At 41.5% G+C, this 14,705-nt stretch overlaps 1 protein-coding gene across 10 annotated transcripts in view; it reads right to left on the reverse strand.

Moving 5' to 3' along the window:
* Positions 1 to 278: 278 nt before the first annotated feature.
* Positions 279 to 14,705, reverse strand: part of wnk2 (WNK lysine deficient protein kinase 2) — a 28,621-nt gene continuing 14,194 nt past the window's right edge. For 3 of the 10 annotated variants that reach the window (XM_077573194.1, XM_077573202.1, XM_077573201.1), the window contains 20 exons: positions 14,421 to 14,543; positions 13,106 to 13,204; positions 12,615 to 12,962; positions 11,863 to 12,453; positions 11,713 to 11,762; positions 11,467 to 11,629; positions 11,272 to 11,388; positions 11,015 to 11,185; positions 10,142 to 10,184; positions 9,921 to 10,070; positions 8,953 to 9,806; positions 8,475 to 8,532; positions 8,304 to 8,368; positions 7,651 to 8,231; positions 7,322 to 7,554; positions 5,830 to 6,060; positions 5,391 to 5,489; positions 4,387 to 4,431; positions 3,165 to 3,481; positions 279 to 1,972 (listed from right to left, as the gene is read on the reverse strand). In XM_077573194.1, the coding sequence (XP_077429320.1) occupies positions 1,676 to 1,972; positions 3,165 to 3,481; positions 4,387 to 4,431; positions 5,391 to 5,489; positions 5,830 to 6,060; positions 7,322 to 7,554; positions 7,651 to 8,231; positions 8,304 to 8,368; positions 8,475 to 8,532; positions 8,953 to 9,806; positions 9,921 to 10,070; positions 10,142 to 10,184; positions 11,015 to 11,185; positions 11,272 to 11,388; positions 11,467 to 11,629; positions 11,713 to 11,762; positions 11,863 to 12,453; positions 12,615 to 12,962; positions 13,106 to 13,204; positions 14,421 to 14,543 (4,635 nt within the window). In that variant the 3' untranslated portion in view covers positions 279 to 1,675. Of the gene's footprint in view, positions 1,973 to 3,164; positions 3,482 to 4,369; positions 4,598 to 5,390; positions 5,490 to 5,829; positions 6,061 to 7,321; positions 7,555 to 7,650; positions 8,232 to 8,303; positions 8,369 to 8,474; positions 8,533 to 8,952; positions 9,807 to 9,920; positions 10,071 to 10,141; positions 10,185 to 11,014; positions 11,186 to 11,271; positions 11,389 to 11,466; positions 11,630 to 11,712; positions 11,763 to 11,862; positions 12,454 to 12,614; positions 12,963 to 13,105; positions 13,205 to 14,420; positions 14,544 to 14,705 lie in introns of those variants that run through there. The other 7 variants (XM_077573195.1, XM_077573197.1, XM_077573196.1 and 4 more) reach the window with 7 other exon arrangements.

A 14,705-nucleotide genomic window follows, 5' to 3' on the forward strand; every position in this document is an offset into this window, starting at 1 on the left:
ACGGGGCAACGTGGATGTGTGCATAATGTCAAGCTAAAGGACCAGTTTAAACACTCTCACACTTACAATACATACAAAATTAGGACCAACTGCAAAATTGATCCAAAAGTCGTCTTTACGATCTACAAAAATGCTAAAGCTCAATTTTAACCGACACTGAAATTTGTGTCTAATAACTTTTAGAAATTGACACAGCCTGCCTAAAATAATTGTGGCCTCTACATGCAAAGTTTTTTTTTTAAAGATAGAAGCACATTAAGGCACTTTAAGAGGCTGGATGATTGCTAAGACCAATAGTTTCAATGGTCTAATAAATGTGTTTTTATTTCATTTCATTGTGTTCAGTGCGTTTGTCACCAGGACGGCGACGCAGCAGGCCAAAGCATTCATACATTGCAAGCATGAACAATGACAAGGGTTGGGTCACACTCAATGAAGCGCAAAACGTTTTACAGAGAAAGAGAAATTAAATATAATAATATGAGGCCTTCAATTAAGCATTTATAAAGTACTCTTTGTCTGCAAAGAGATTTCAAAATGATCCATTCTTTTGATACTGTAAATCAGGTCGGATGAAGAAATGTTGAAAGTGAATGTGTTTGAAGGTGAAATCATTTTTAAAGGGTGAAAAGGAATGAAGTTCCACACCTTCTAATACACTTTAAGAATAAAAACAATAATACAATGCAATTAAACAGGCTTTTCAGTAATTCACATTCTTGGTGTACTTTATACCATCAACCTCACAGTAACTCTTAAAAACTCCCTCAAGGCAACAATATGTAACGCGACAGGTTTGAAGAGGTAAAGGACATTTCTGTGTCATAGTTGATTTTATGCCTTTTTCCCACCACCTTGCGAATGAAGAGGAGAAAAAAAACAACAGAATACATTTAAGCACATTGTATACTGTATATCCCCAGGTGATTATTATTATTATTATTGTTGTTATTTTTTTACAATCTGTGATATTTTTATGACCTGCAATGATGAGATTATAGCTTCTTTTTTTTTCCTGTCCATTTTGATCATCCTAATCAGATCATTTCAGGATACATTGAGAATAACTCATGGCTGCTTCGGACTTAAATGCTCATCTTCAGAAATTACAATACAAGGCACGCTCGCAGGTGGTTTTCACCTGAAGGTAAAAGTTCCTTCCGATCTCTCGTTAATATTCCAAACGCTTGTGCTGGAAGCATTTCATTGATGGGGGGAAGGGGAAAAAAAGAAAAGAAAAAGAAACTCAACCTCGGACTGAGAGCAGGTCGGCGCACGTCTGGTCCAGAAGTCTTCACAGTGGCGGCTGCTGAAGGGTTGCACAGCAGGAGACACGCGCGGTAGCTGCAGCAACAACCTAAGCATCATCCGCTGTTAACTGTACAAACACGCAAACTATGTACAGACTAACATGATATATTACACGTGGTAGTAGCAACACAACTCTGTAAATCTCAGTATTGAATGTAACAAGTTGACATACAAGCAATGACTGCAAACTCTACCGTTGATGATAATATGACATATGAACATGAGGTATGCAAATGAGAGACCAATGGTAACATACGTGCTGGTTAAATACACTATATACAGTATATGCACACGTCATGGACTACAACTACAATGACATTGCTTTTTGGTACACGACTTGGAAGACACAAATTGCTACTCAGCTTTAAAGAGTTCTTGCTTTGGGGTCCGGCGGTTGATATGACGCACTTGGGATGGAAGCATCCTGGCTTGCGGGAGTGCCAGGAAAGGCAAAAATTCCAGAAGGAAGGGCGAGGGGCGCCCCGGGTGATCGGCGAAGAGAGAGGGGAGAGGACGAGGCCCGGACGGGGAGGGGCGAGAGTAGCTGACAAACGGCGCCGGGTCCTCTGGAGGACACGTTGATCGTCGCCATGCCGGCGCTGTCAGGCCATGATGGGGGACGGTTGGCGCTTTCGACACTCGGGGTCATCCATGACGACACCTTGAGAGTTGGATAATGGATTAGATCAGGGAGGGGGCTACAATTTTTCATCAGTGCTATTTGGGGGCCATGTAGGACCACATACCTCCTAAGCAGACGTATGAGAAAATTTTTATTTCACTATTGGACAAAATTCGAAATCCGCAAAAAAAGTTGTAATATAGAGCAATATATGACAAGCACAACTAAGTCAATATTAGTTGTTTTGTTGTTGCTGTTTTTAACTCATTCACTCCCAGTCATTTTCAATGAAGCAACCCCCTTCTCTCTTTTACTGGATTTTGACTGATTTTACAAGGCCCACAGAAAATGGTGTTCTATTGCTATAAAAACATGGAACTGACCAAAAGAAAGATTACAGTCTCTTGTTTCATCAGGGAAAAAATAATATTTCTATTTGTTTCCGTTTTGCAGCAATTAGCATTAGAATATAGCTAAGTTTCATCATTATTCACAAATCTGTTTAAAACACTGGGGAAAGAGCGTTTTGCAACATGGCCCTGGTTGATCTCTTAAACTCTGTTGCCACCTTTTGGCCGTTTTTGTAATAACTACCAATTGCTTTGAGCGTTCTCTTCAGTTTAGAGGCTGTATCAAAGCCTTCTGTATGCTCTAGCAGTAAAAAAAAAACTTTTGGCAACATTTAAAATAGAATGTTTTTATACGTTTTTGGTAGTAAATGAGTTAAAGACAATAAGGTTTTTATTTACCTATGTGCCAGTTTTGCCATTCGCTTCCGCCTTCCTTAGAAACTGTCAGCTGACTGCTGTCTACAAACCTAGCCGAACAATGTCTTAAAAAAAAAAAAGAACGGAAAAAGCGAATGACTATAAACTAAAAGACAAATTGAACGTTATTAGCCAATAACAAAGCCCTGTTTGCCATCTAATGGTGAGTGGTGATATTACATCTTTAAACTACAAAGTAAAGCTACATTTTTTCTTTAAACCCAAAATATTGTGCAAAAATGCTGGTCAACCTCCAATATTATATATTCATTATATATAATACATATAAATGTATATATTCAATATTATATATAAATTTCCCATGAAAAACAAATGTTTTTTTTTCTCCTTTCTAAAAAAAAAAAATTATTATTTTTTTTTAACATCTGAAAATGGTGCAAAGCTGAGAGAATTCAGGGTCCACTGTACTGGGAAACTTTACATGTGCTACACTGCAAACTCACCTCTGAGTTACTTGCAACGTGACTTGGGGCAACCACTTGATCCAAAAGCTGCTGCCCCCCGATGCGCAGGGAATTGGTACGCGGCCTGTGAGTGACAATAAGAACCTCCTGCGTCCAGTCGTCCATCAGTCTTTGCAGATCTTCCAGCAGGTTGATTTCAGTGGCATTGATGGATGAACCAGCGTAGCTTGCTGTCTTGTTGTTGCTGTTATTGGCTTGAGCTTGTGCCAGTCCCATCACTGGCTGATGAGGAGGGGGTGTGGCACCGGTAGGTGGCTGCTGCAATGGATTACCAACCCCTAGACCAGCAGCCGGCCCTGGCATGAATAAAAACACGTACACATGGCAGCAAAATTCTACGATGTTGAGGAGTACAGTGATGTACGCCAGTGATTTCCAACCAAGGCGCCATGGAATTATCCAATTTTACTTATTTTGTTCGAGAATTTTGAGATATGACTGACCCAAAAAAAAGGAGGAAAATCGATTGGGAAAAAATATATATTAAAAACATTGAATCAAATATTGAATCATTTTTGGAAAAAAATGTGAGGAAAAAAATCTGTGAAAATGTGAATACGTGGGTGCCAAACCATGTAATGGGCTAACGGAGCAACGGATATATGAACATAAAATGTTAATCAACACATGTAGACAGACAATATCACAATACGTACTCACACAAGCATATGTCTTTTATCTTCTGCAAAACAAAACCCAAAAAACAAACATTATTGCAGCATTCGGAGTCACTTAGAGTAGTTGTGAAACTCTTCTTCCTTCCATCTGCATGATTGTATTATACTGCCCCCGGTGGCTATGTTGCACACTCCAGAAAGAACTACAATTAATTATCTTGATGCACAAACTATTTATAGTTTTTTAAAATGATGTTATTAATATATATATATAGTCCAATGTGAAAGACTGTTAATCTATAATCAAAACATTACTAAATCTTTTTTTCCCCATCGATCTCTGTGAGCGACATATAGTGACAGAACAATTCAATGTTCTTCCAATAGATGGCAGAAGGTACAATTAAACTGTGCCTCCAAATACATTAATGCAACAGAATAATAATTTTGTGTTGATCTGAACGGCAAGATTCTTTTTTCTAAATTTAAATTGCGTGCCTTGGCTTAATAAAGGTTGGGAAACACTGATGTACAGTACACAACATGATTGCAAAGTCCTTTACATACATAAATGAACTACATACTGTTGCCTCGCTCTTTGCCAAGACACAAACGCTTCAGCGTTGACCCTATGAGAGACAAAACAAGAGTTTACAAAACTTGTCGGAAACTCCTTTTAGAGAAGAATAGTGTACAGTATTTGACAACAAGATGCTTTAACAAAGCGGCTGAGACAGAAAGCAAAAAAAAAAAAAAAACAACTAAACTTGAATTTGAAGCAAAATGGTCAGCCGCCTGAAATAAGTGCAACAGCAAAGTGCAGCGTGAGGAGCGGAAAGAAAGAAAGACATTTATGAATATACATGCTTGATATTAAATACCGTAAATATAATGTGACTGACTCATCCATACAAACATTCACTGACCACTTACACAATCTAATCAATACAATGCAAGACCTCATTAAGAGTATGTAGATAAGATCATGAATAATGCCGAGTTATGATTAACAATGAAGTACAAAATAAATGATGTCATGGCATCGCTGGAAGCATTCGCACACAATGTCTTGCAATTCATCATTTAGCAATACATTGTAGTTTACAGTATGTAGAACTGCATTGCATCAAGTTCCCACTTTACATAGCTAAATAAAGCAACCGAAAATTTCAAAGCAGCAACACAACTTTTGACGCGGTTCATATAATGGACCTCATTAGATGAGTGAACCATGTCAACATTGTGGTCAGTGAGTGTTTCAACCAGTATGGATCTGGGAAGGTTCACTGAGAGTTCACGTTAGCAAATATTCTGTTTATCCAAACATAGGCTATAATGCATGTCATTATTTTGACAAAAGCTACCAGTCAATTATTATTTATAGATTGAATTCTTAATGTCAAATGATTAATTTGTCAACTCCGTAGCCGTTTGAATAAACAGGACAAAATGTAGAAACCGAAGGAAAACGTAGTGCAAAGAAAACAAGCTGTGTTTCAGAACACAAAGTAAAGACGGCGTTGTGTGTCACATGAGAGAAAGACACGCAAAATAAGGGAAGCAGAGCAGCAAGAGAAGAGATACAAACAGATAGATAAAGGCACAGGCCCACTGAGAAATCTAGCTCTGGGCTTGCTACTGGATTTGTAAGTCACACTCTCGGTTGGTTGAGGGTAGTTAGCCCAGCCTGGATAGGATAAGAATCAAAAAGGGGAGAAGACACCAGAGTAAGAAAAGCACACATTTAAAAAAACCTCTTAAATAAATTCCACAAGAGGCAGTTAATATGTTGATCCAAGGTACAAGTAGTGACGGGAAAATGAAGCTTCATGAAGCACTTGTGATATTATTTGACTCCTCTAGATGGTGCTCTTGGTTTAAAGATAACTTTAACTTTCCTCTCCTTTATCTATGTATCTTTAAACCTAAGAGTGCCATCTAGAGGAATCAAAAAATATCCCAGGTGGTTCATGAAGCTTCATTTGTCCAACACATTTACTGTATCACATGCATTAACGTGTTCTCACCTTGTCCTGGTGGAGCTTGTGTGCTTGTGCCGTCTCCAGGGTATAGTCCAGCATAAATGTTATCAGAGGACAAGGAGCCCTTGAGGGAGCAGGGCTGCTGAGTCTGCACAGGTTCCGGGGTGAAGCTGGGAATGTGGCTGGGACAGGATAGCTCTCTGCCCTGAGTGGTGACGGACGCCTTGGCTGGAGAGCCGTTTAAACTCACAGTTGTTTCACCTGATCCAGGGACAGCTAATAACACACACATGAGGGTGTTACTATTATTTTTCATTTGTAAGATCAGGGCACTCATTATCACCTTATAACACCAGTAAAAGTAACAATAAATAGGAATGAAAAAGATGAAAATTTTAATTAGACTTAAAATTGTCGTTGGGGCTTCCTTGTTCGCTGACCTGCTTCACTCCACCATCGAACGGCAGTTTGCAACGGCAGAGTCCAACCCGAGACACGCTTAGGACTGCCCCCTCACATTTCATGCTGACAGCATTTGGAGCATGAAATAAATAAATAAGCGAGCAGAGCCTTTTTGTTTATTGATTGATATTTAAATCTATGAATATATTTATATTTGCATTTATTTTATTTTTATTTGTTTTATTTTTTTATTCGCGTCTCGTTATTTTATTTTTTTACTTTATGTTCTTATTTATTTATGTATAATATATTTATTTATTTATTTTTATTTCCATTATTATGTATTTTTTGTATTGTATCACTTTTATTTATTTATTTAGGCATTTTTGGTCCTCCATAAATAGTGGTAGTGGACTAGAGTGATTTAGATCCTATTTGGCCGACAGAACTTGTGTTAGCCTTGGTTGCTCTGAGTCCTGCTTTGCTCCACTGTTGCATGTGGTGTTCCGCAGGGTTCAATTTTAGGGGGCCTGCTATTTTTCATTGTATTTGCTGCCACTGGGTTTCATCTTGAAAACATGGTACTGTAATTTCTTTAACTGCTGTATGTCCCGCTGAGCAAAAAGTGTGTTTTTTCATTAAGGCCACTAAGTTCTGTCCTGTCTGGAGGAAATCAAGGCCTGGATGGCACTGAATTTCTTGCATTTCAATGAATGAAAAAGGTCTAGCAAGCACAATAATACTTTATCACTGTAAGAATACTTTATTATGCCATAACTTCTCTTTACACAGCGTGCGGCCTTGCTACACCTCACCACCCATCACCTGGCTTAGTGACAGGAGTTCGACTTCCTCAGCCGGAGCGAGAACCAATCAAAGAGACTCGCTAACCTAATTGCTTGTCGGGAAGCGGCTGCCTCTGTCACCACTCGAATAAAGTTCATCATCCAATTTGTAGAGCTTAATTTGCAGTTGCCTAAACGTGTTGTCATCAATGTCCTGAAAGTATTGATGCATTTTTAAAAGTACCAGACGTACTGTATAGTATCCACACTAGTGAGGAGCATTAAAGGAGAAGAGCATAGAAAAAAAGACTTCAAGGTGGGAAGAAGGAACTCGATATTATGAGACTCACTGGATCTGCCGGCGTCACCAGATTTATTTGTGACATGTCGAAATTGCTGAACCAGTGGGCTGAGGAGCTTGCCGGGTTTCAGCCTGTGCTTGCCGGACCTTTTTCTGCGGGCTGTAGGTGGCGCTACGTGCGAGTACGTCATGCCGGATGGTGGGACTTTGCCAAGTCTGAGATACAGCAGCTCCACTTCTCCTCTCTGATGAGCCTGCAGCTCCGAGATCTCCTTCAAATGTCTAAAGGAATTGGAGCAAGAAAGTAAAGCTCATTTATATAATAATATATTTCATTAAATTTTTTATAGTAATCACCTAAAAAAAATTCTTACTCACTTCTCCATGAGTGTCTGTAGTTCTCTCTTCATGTCTGAGTCCTCCATCTCCGAGTCATTATCACTGCTGGCGTAGGCGGAACCCGTCACACCTCCGTGCCTGCTGGGAGAATCCGAGCTCTGCACACTGCTGCTGCGCCCTGACCGTCTAAGGAAGGCCACTGCCCTCTTCATCAAGTCACTTCCTCTGCGCTCAGACCGAGTGTGTTGACTCGGGGTCGCAGGGGCCAGCTTGGCGGGGCTGCTCTCGGCCCCCGAGTCAGAAGACAGGAAGCGAGCATGGACTGTGATGTCGACGGGTACAGAGGCTGAGGTGATGGTATGAGGGAAGGAGCCCTGGGTAGCTCCGGAAGAAGGCGTGTCCAGATAGAAGTCAGGCGGCGCCGAGTAGCGACTGCAACGTGTCCTTTGTGTGACGTCATCCTCGGCGCTGACCACGGAGAAACGACCGATGGTGGTGGAGGGAGTCATGGCCTCAGTGGCAGCATTGTAACCGGCGGGATGTGCTGGCGAGGCAACGCTGCTCCAGCTCCTCTGCTTCACGTCACGCTTGTTGGCCACTTCAGGAGGAACTGACATTATCTGACAAAAGAAATAGACATGAATGTATTGTATGTTGAATGCAATGAATTTTTTTTCCCCCTTCAAACACACCTTAAACCGGCCTCTTGTCCCAGAGCAGGAGACCGAGTGAGAAACGTGCCTTTTGGAATGGGATGCTGCAGATAATTGAAAGTTAACACGAAAGTTGAGGAATGCATGGACAGTCAGGCACAATGTTTGAAAATTTTAAAATGTCCTCATTGAAGACAGTACAGTACATACCACATACAGCTGAGTCACTCAGAGTGCTCAAACTATCCATTCTCTCGGGAATTTGAGGCTAAAAGAGATGATGGACAAAACAAATTAAAAGTCATGAGTGTTTGTTGATCAAAATGCACTGTAGCGAAAAAAATAGATCAGATCTTAAAGGTATGGTCCGAAGTTGTAAACTTAAAACATTTATAAAATTAAAAAAATATTTTTTTTTAATTGATTTGTCTGTTGTTTTTTTTTTTTAAAAAAGGAGAGCAATGATGATGTCAAATCGAATGAACAATATTGAGCTCTCCTGTAAAAAAAATTAAAAAAAATAAATAATAATAATAATTGTGAGTAAATTAGCTTTTTTGCAACATAACCCTGGTTGATCTCTTTCGCTCTGCTGCCACCTGCTGGCCGTTTGTGTAATAACTACCATTTCTTCAACCATTCTTTGCAGTTGAGAGGCTCAATCAAAGCCTTCTGTATGCAAACGTACCAATTGTTCCCCTGCTCTGTATCGACTCTCCTCCATTGGACCCGGTGTACTGTTTCCTGACCCGCCAGTGGCACTGTCAGGCCCAGGAGGAGATTGGATGTACTCCGTACCGGAACCTGGCGTCTCCGCTGTGCTTCCCGACGGATACATGGGCGCGTACTCCTGGTACAGCAAATTCCGAAGTTTCTCATCCAGTGTTTTTATGGTGCTGTCCACAAATCCCCCGCGACCCAGTCGTCCTTCACCGTCTGACTCGCCCGGTCCTCCGCCGTGCTGCGAGGGTGCCGGGCTCTGGGGCAGTGAGCACACTTTGGCCCCTCCCACACTGGAGAAAGGCTGGTGAAGCACCACGGGCTGCTGCGGGCGCTCACTACGTGTGGCGGCGGCGGCGTACGAGAGAGATAGTGACTCTTTGGCTGAACCGGGCTCCTGGGGCGGAAGAGGTGTGATGGGGGAGCCACCCGGTGAGCCGCCCACATCCAGAGACAGGGGCATGACCAGGGGACAGCAGGGTATTTCCTCCGCCGCAGAAATGGGACAGGCCATGTGTAAAGTGGAATGGATGGGGGAGGTGGCGGCCACGGGGGATCCTTGTGGCTCGTCTATATGAAAATAGGTTTGTGGAGATGATGGTGGCAAAGTTTCAGCTCTGGCTGGTTGAGCTTGATGCACGCTGCCGAGTAGCTCCATCGATGGTACCGACTGAAGAGCCGGCGGGGCAGACACCGGAGGGGAAAGACTGGCCAAGAGGAGAGGGTCTGTGTTGGACATAACCGGGGGACTGCAGAATCCATACAGGTCATGGATGAAGCCTCCACTCCCTCCTGACATCGTCGAGGATGAGCCCTCCTCAGCTACCGAAAAAAAAAACGCACACATGGATCATAACAATATCACATTTCTTTTCAATAGAGTCCCAGAAAATTTGGATTTTGAAAGATTTTGCACAGCAGATGAAAAAGAATCACCTCGCGATGTGGAAGGCCTGCCAGGCAGCTGCGTGTTGGCTGAACTGCTAGGAGACTGAGAAGTTGTACCATCAGATGTGGGCTCCTGGCTGGAAAAGGGGGTCTCCTCCACAGGACAGATTATGAACCATCGCTTTCCTGTATGGAGGACTGCAATACCCATGCGTTAAGAAAATGAACAAAATAATTATCAAGATGCTGTGAGGGATAAAGTGCTTCACCATTCTGCTGGTAGACAGGCTGGGATAATCCAGATTGTTGACTCTGTAGTAAGAAAAGACACGTGCGATAAATACTAATGTCATCTTTACAGAATCTTGAGTAACTATATGGACTCAAATATTTTGAGAAGAAAATATGGACTTGGTCCTGAGCTACAACAGCTTCCACTGAAAGACTTTATACAAGCTTTTGGAGTGTGTCTTTGGGAAATTAAAAACTTTCCAACAACGTTGGAAGCACATAATCCAAAATGTATTGACAAATTCAGGGAGAATCTCATACTTGTATCCATCCGTATTAGGGACGTAACAATAATGGCAATATCACGATATTGCAATACTAAAATTGTCATGATATTAAAAGCAGCATATCTGTTAAAAAGGCGAGGTTGTATTCCATTTGTGCAGTTCCAGCACCCTCTGGTGGTCAGTTTATTAGCGGCATTTAATCTTTATTATGCATGTTTTGGCCACTGCGGCGGTTATCACTCACTCACACCTCAGTCATACCAGCAAATATATTTGAACATCTCGGTAAAAAAAACCAAAAAATTGTATTTTTCACCCGCTTCATCTGAACACAGCATTGTGAACTAGATAGACCATGATACTTTGCGCCGCTGAGCCAATAGGAGCACATGACAATGAAATTATTGGACAAGCCTATTTCTTGTCACTTAAGTTATTGTGCTTTTTTTCCAATCATTGTTATTTTTGTACAATATATGTTTTTATACTGTATCATGAGCTTTTTTTTTTTTATTTAATATCGCCAACCTACTCCCAATATTGTGATAATTATCGTATTGTGACATTTGGATCCATATAGTGTATTTTTCACAATATTAATAATTTATTTGACACTTCTGTTACCTCTCCCACTTGTCCTTCAGAGGTCTGGCCTTGTTGCGGGCTACAACTCAAAGTAGATGCCCGCTCCCCCTCCGTGTCGTCATTCAGCATGTCCTCAGCTTTATCCACAATGTCCTTTAACTGGTCAATGAAGATCTCTTTTTCTAAAGGCAGTATAAATCCATTCTCCACCTAAATTCAAACAATGCCCACATGTTGTGAACAACGCCAATAAAGTAGATGAGGAAGAACTTGATCATGTTAATTGTTGAACAAACCATGTAAGTAGCAATTTCCTCCGGAGCATCACCATCCAGATCAAATTTAAACGTCACCATTTTGTGATTGTGAGTCTCCAGCTGACATTCCACCATTTTGTCGCCCGTGTTGCAAACCTGTAGGGGCAGGGGCCACACTTCACAAACAAGAATACGGCTTTAGGGACCTTGGAAAAATATGAATCCTGTTCTCACATTAAGCATGCTCAGTTTAGGTTTGCTCATTTTTTCTTGACGAGAGCGTGTTCGAGTCGACTTGCGATGATGTTTTCTTTGTTTTCCTTCCCCCTTCCCTCCGCTGGCCAGGCTGTCATACCCGTCACTTGTTTCTTTACCAGATGCAACATCAGAGAAGGGACTGAGAGAAAAAAAAAATACAGATGTTGAGGAATTTTTTAGTTAATGTACAGAATTAAAAAAATGCTTAAAAAATGCACACACCTGTCGTAGGCATAGCTGGGCAATGATACTAGTTTTTCCTGAAACACTTCCTGAAGAGAGTAAATGTAGGGAGATATGTGCATTTGGAAATGTCAATAACCTGAGGGAATTAGTTATTCTCAGTAATACACCGTGTTGTGTTCACCATACCTCTGTGCAGGGATCTTGCTGTAAAGTGCCAGAAGTTGATGAGGCTTCTTGTTTCTGACAAACTGTTGTCTGTCTTATACATTCAGATGTCTGGATTCCAGCGGACTGCAGAACTGGAGCTGGGACAGAAGTCGGAACAGGAGCAGGCTGAACTGGTAGCGGGACGGAGCTCGGTCCTGAGACCAACCCTGGTACGGAGATGTGGTTTTGTCCTGCTGCCGAGGAATCATCTAAGGCTGTAGATGAGACTTTTGGTGATCCTGATAAAGAAATGACGGCGGCTTCAGATGGGGCTAGAGCTGGAGCTTGAAATGAGACTGGAGCCGCGGAGTGAGCCGGCATTTGGGATGCTGCTTGGCCTTTTGGCTGGATTAAAGCTTGTGCTGGGGTTTGGGTTTCGACATCCGCTGCAGATGAGAGTGGTGCTGAGGTGTGAAATGTCGAGGCTACATTTAAGTCCGTGCTGGCTGCAGCATTATCTAGATCGGTTCCACTTCCCCAGAGAGGAATCTGAATAGTAGGAAAACCAGGTTGAACTGGGGCCAAAAGTTGAAAATCTTCTAAATTTCCCTGTGGAGTGTTTGTCTGCATCTAGAAAAAAAAAAGCACATTTGAGGAATTTATTTATAGATAAAGCAAACGGCTTATAAATGCCCAAATGCATGATCTGTGCATGCATTGCACCACAAGGGCTAAGCACCATTTGTCCACCTCATTTCCAATCACCCCAGAACTACAAGTCAAATAGTCACCTGTTCAGCCAAGTCTTGCTCAGGGTGGGGGACGGGGTATGGGGTGGGTTGGACCTGGGAGAAAGGTAAGGAAGGGGTGTAATGGAAGCTACCAATGTTTGGATAGGATGTAGCTAGGCCGCTCTGCTGCTGGGGCACTGCAAAGGACATGTTCATGGCAAAGAGTGTGCCAGGGAGTGCTACACTGGCCACCTGCTGAGGTGCCGGCTGGAGGGTGCTATAAGCAGCAGAATGAGGATTCAAGGGAATGACGGTGGGGTGGGGTGAGTAGTAAGGGCTAGCTAAGGGAGCCGGGGAGATAGAAGGGGGCTTGAGGCCCCCTGCTTGAACACAATATGGTGAGGGAAACTGGGAAAGAAAAAGGGAAAATGATATACAATGAACACTGTCACCCGTTCAATAGAAACAATATTTACACAGGTGTCACGCGTCAAACATATTTACCCGAAACAACCTTACGCAACCGTCTACGCCAACTTCATATTACACACCTGCGTGCTGATGTGGAGGGGTAGTAGAGGAGGCGGAGCACTGGTGGCAGATTGTGGAAAACTGGTAGATAAGTCAGGAGGACTCAAGTGAGCTGTAGGCTGGTCAGGAAGACAATCAAATATTGTGTTGAAGTAGGAATAATAATTAACATCACAATTCAAATGGCATCACGATATTTGGGTATTTTACTTTTTAAAATTATTGTATGAAATGCTAAATGGTACGAGGTCTAATTTCCCCCATGAATTGTTAACCTTTCATTACAAATGACGCATTTCATGCTACATGTTTACAAGTCATTCAGTTCAATTTTCAATATTGATGTTCAACTTCTTAAAATAATCACCTAAGTCATTTTTTCAGATTTTTCAGGGAACAGGAAAAATTGAACCACCAACCAGGCAAAAAAATGACTCTAAGCAATTATTTTAAGAGGGTGATGATATGCCAAAACTCCGCACATACCAAAAATTTCCAATTTTTCACCCCGCAAAAAATATTGGATATTATATTATTAGGACATATTCTACATTATTCACGCCTTCCTCAACATTACTTGACCGATTCAAACCATTCCAACCAACATGTTCAACACATTGAAAGTAATTTATATTGTTACATGTCATCCAATATCATTCCACATCATTCAAAATCATTCTAAATAACGTCATACTTTTTCAGTCAGCCTTTCAGCACTCACCCACAATTCCTTCAGAAATTAGAAATGTCTAGTTATTTTTTATTATTAATTTTAAGCATTCATTGATTATAACAATGATGTAAGGTAATAATGTAATATAATAATGACGTAATATGTATGGGTGCAACTAGCCACCGATACCAATACTAAGTTTTTTTGTTTTTGTTTTTTTAAAAAAAAAAAAAAAAAAAAAAAAGATACCAATACTAAGTACCGACACCACTACCACTTTGCAAACATTTGCATAATAGACTGAGTTGTCATAGGACAGTTGCGGCCACAAACATTTAACCAGCATCAATACTGGGCCCAACCCGTACTAACCACCGGGTTGTGTCACCTTATTTCTTAAGAAATAAAACCAACATGACTTCAATACTGACCAACTAAAGTCAAGAAAATTGAGGTTAAACTCACAATAATATCAGTAGCATGTTACAACTATACTTTGAAAGCAGGATAGCTGTTCGGACATACATTAGCTGGTAAAAACAAACTATGCAGTTGTGCTAAAAGTTGCATGACAGTATGGTCAACAAATGGAACCGATGGCCTTTTGTTATACTTTAATTTGTGTTGCAGTTCAGAAAATGTAAACTGTTTTCGTGAAGTACCTGGTCCTGGCCAGGCTGAGCAGTAATCTGCGTCTGCACGCTGGGCGTTGCAGTCGGGAAGCTCTGTGCTGTCGGTCTACTGTGCTGCGTAGGAGGGGCTGGCGTCGATGGAGCAGAGACTGTCTGTCAGAAAACAAATATGACAGCCCACGTTAACTACACGATGACTCATAACGCGCAAGTGTTTGTATGGCGAGTGCTAACTCAAGCTCAAGGTCGAAATGCTCTGCGTGCTGAAGCAGGCAAGTGGTAGTATATATTTTGGGGGCGCAGGAATCCAAGAGG

The sequence above is a fragment of the Vanacampus margaritifer genome, chromosome 8 (assembly GCF_051991255.1).
Source record: "Vanacampus margaritifer isolate UIUO_Vmar chromosome 8, RoL_Vmar_1.0, whole genome shotgun sequence".
In the NCBI taxonomy this organism is placed as follows: domain Eukaryota; kingdom Metazoa; phylum Chordata; class Actinopteri; order Syngnathiformes; family Syngnathidae; genus Vanacampus; species Vanacampus margaritifer.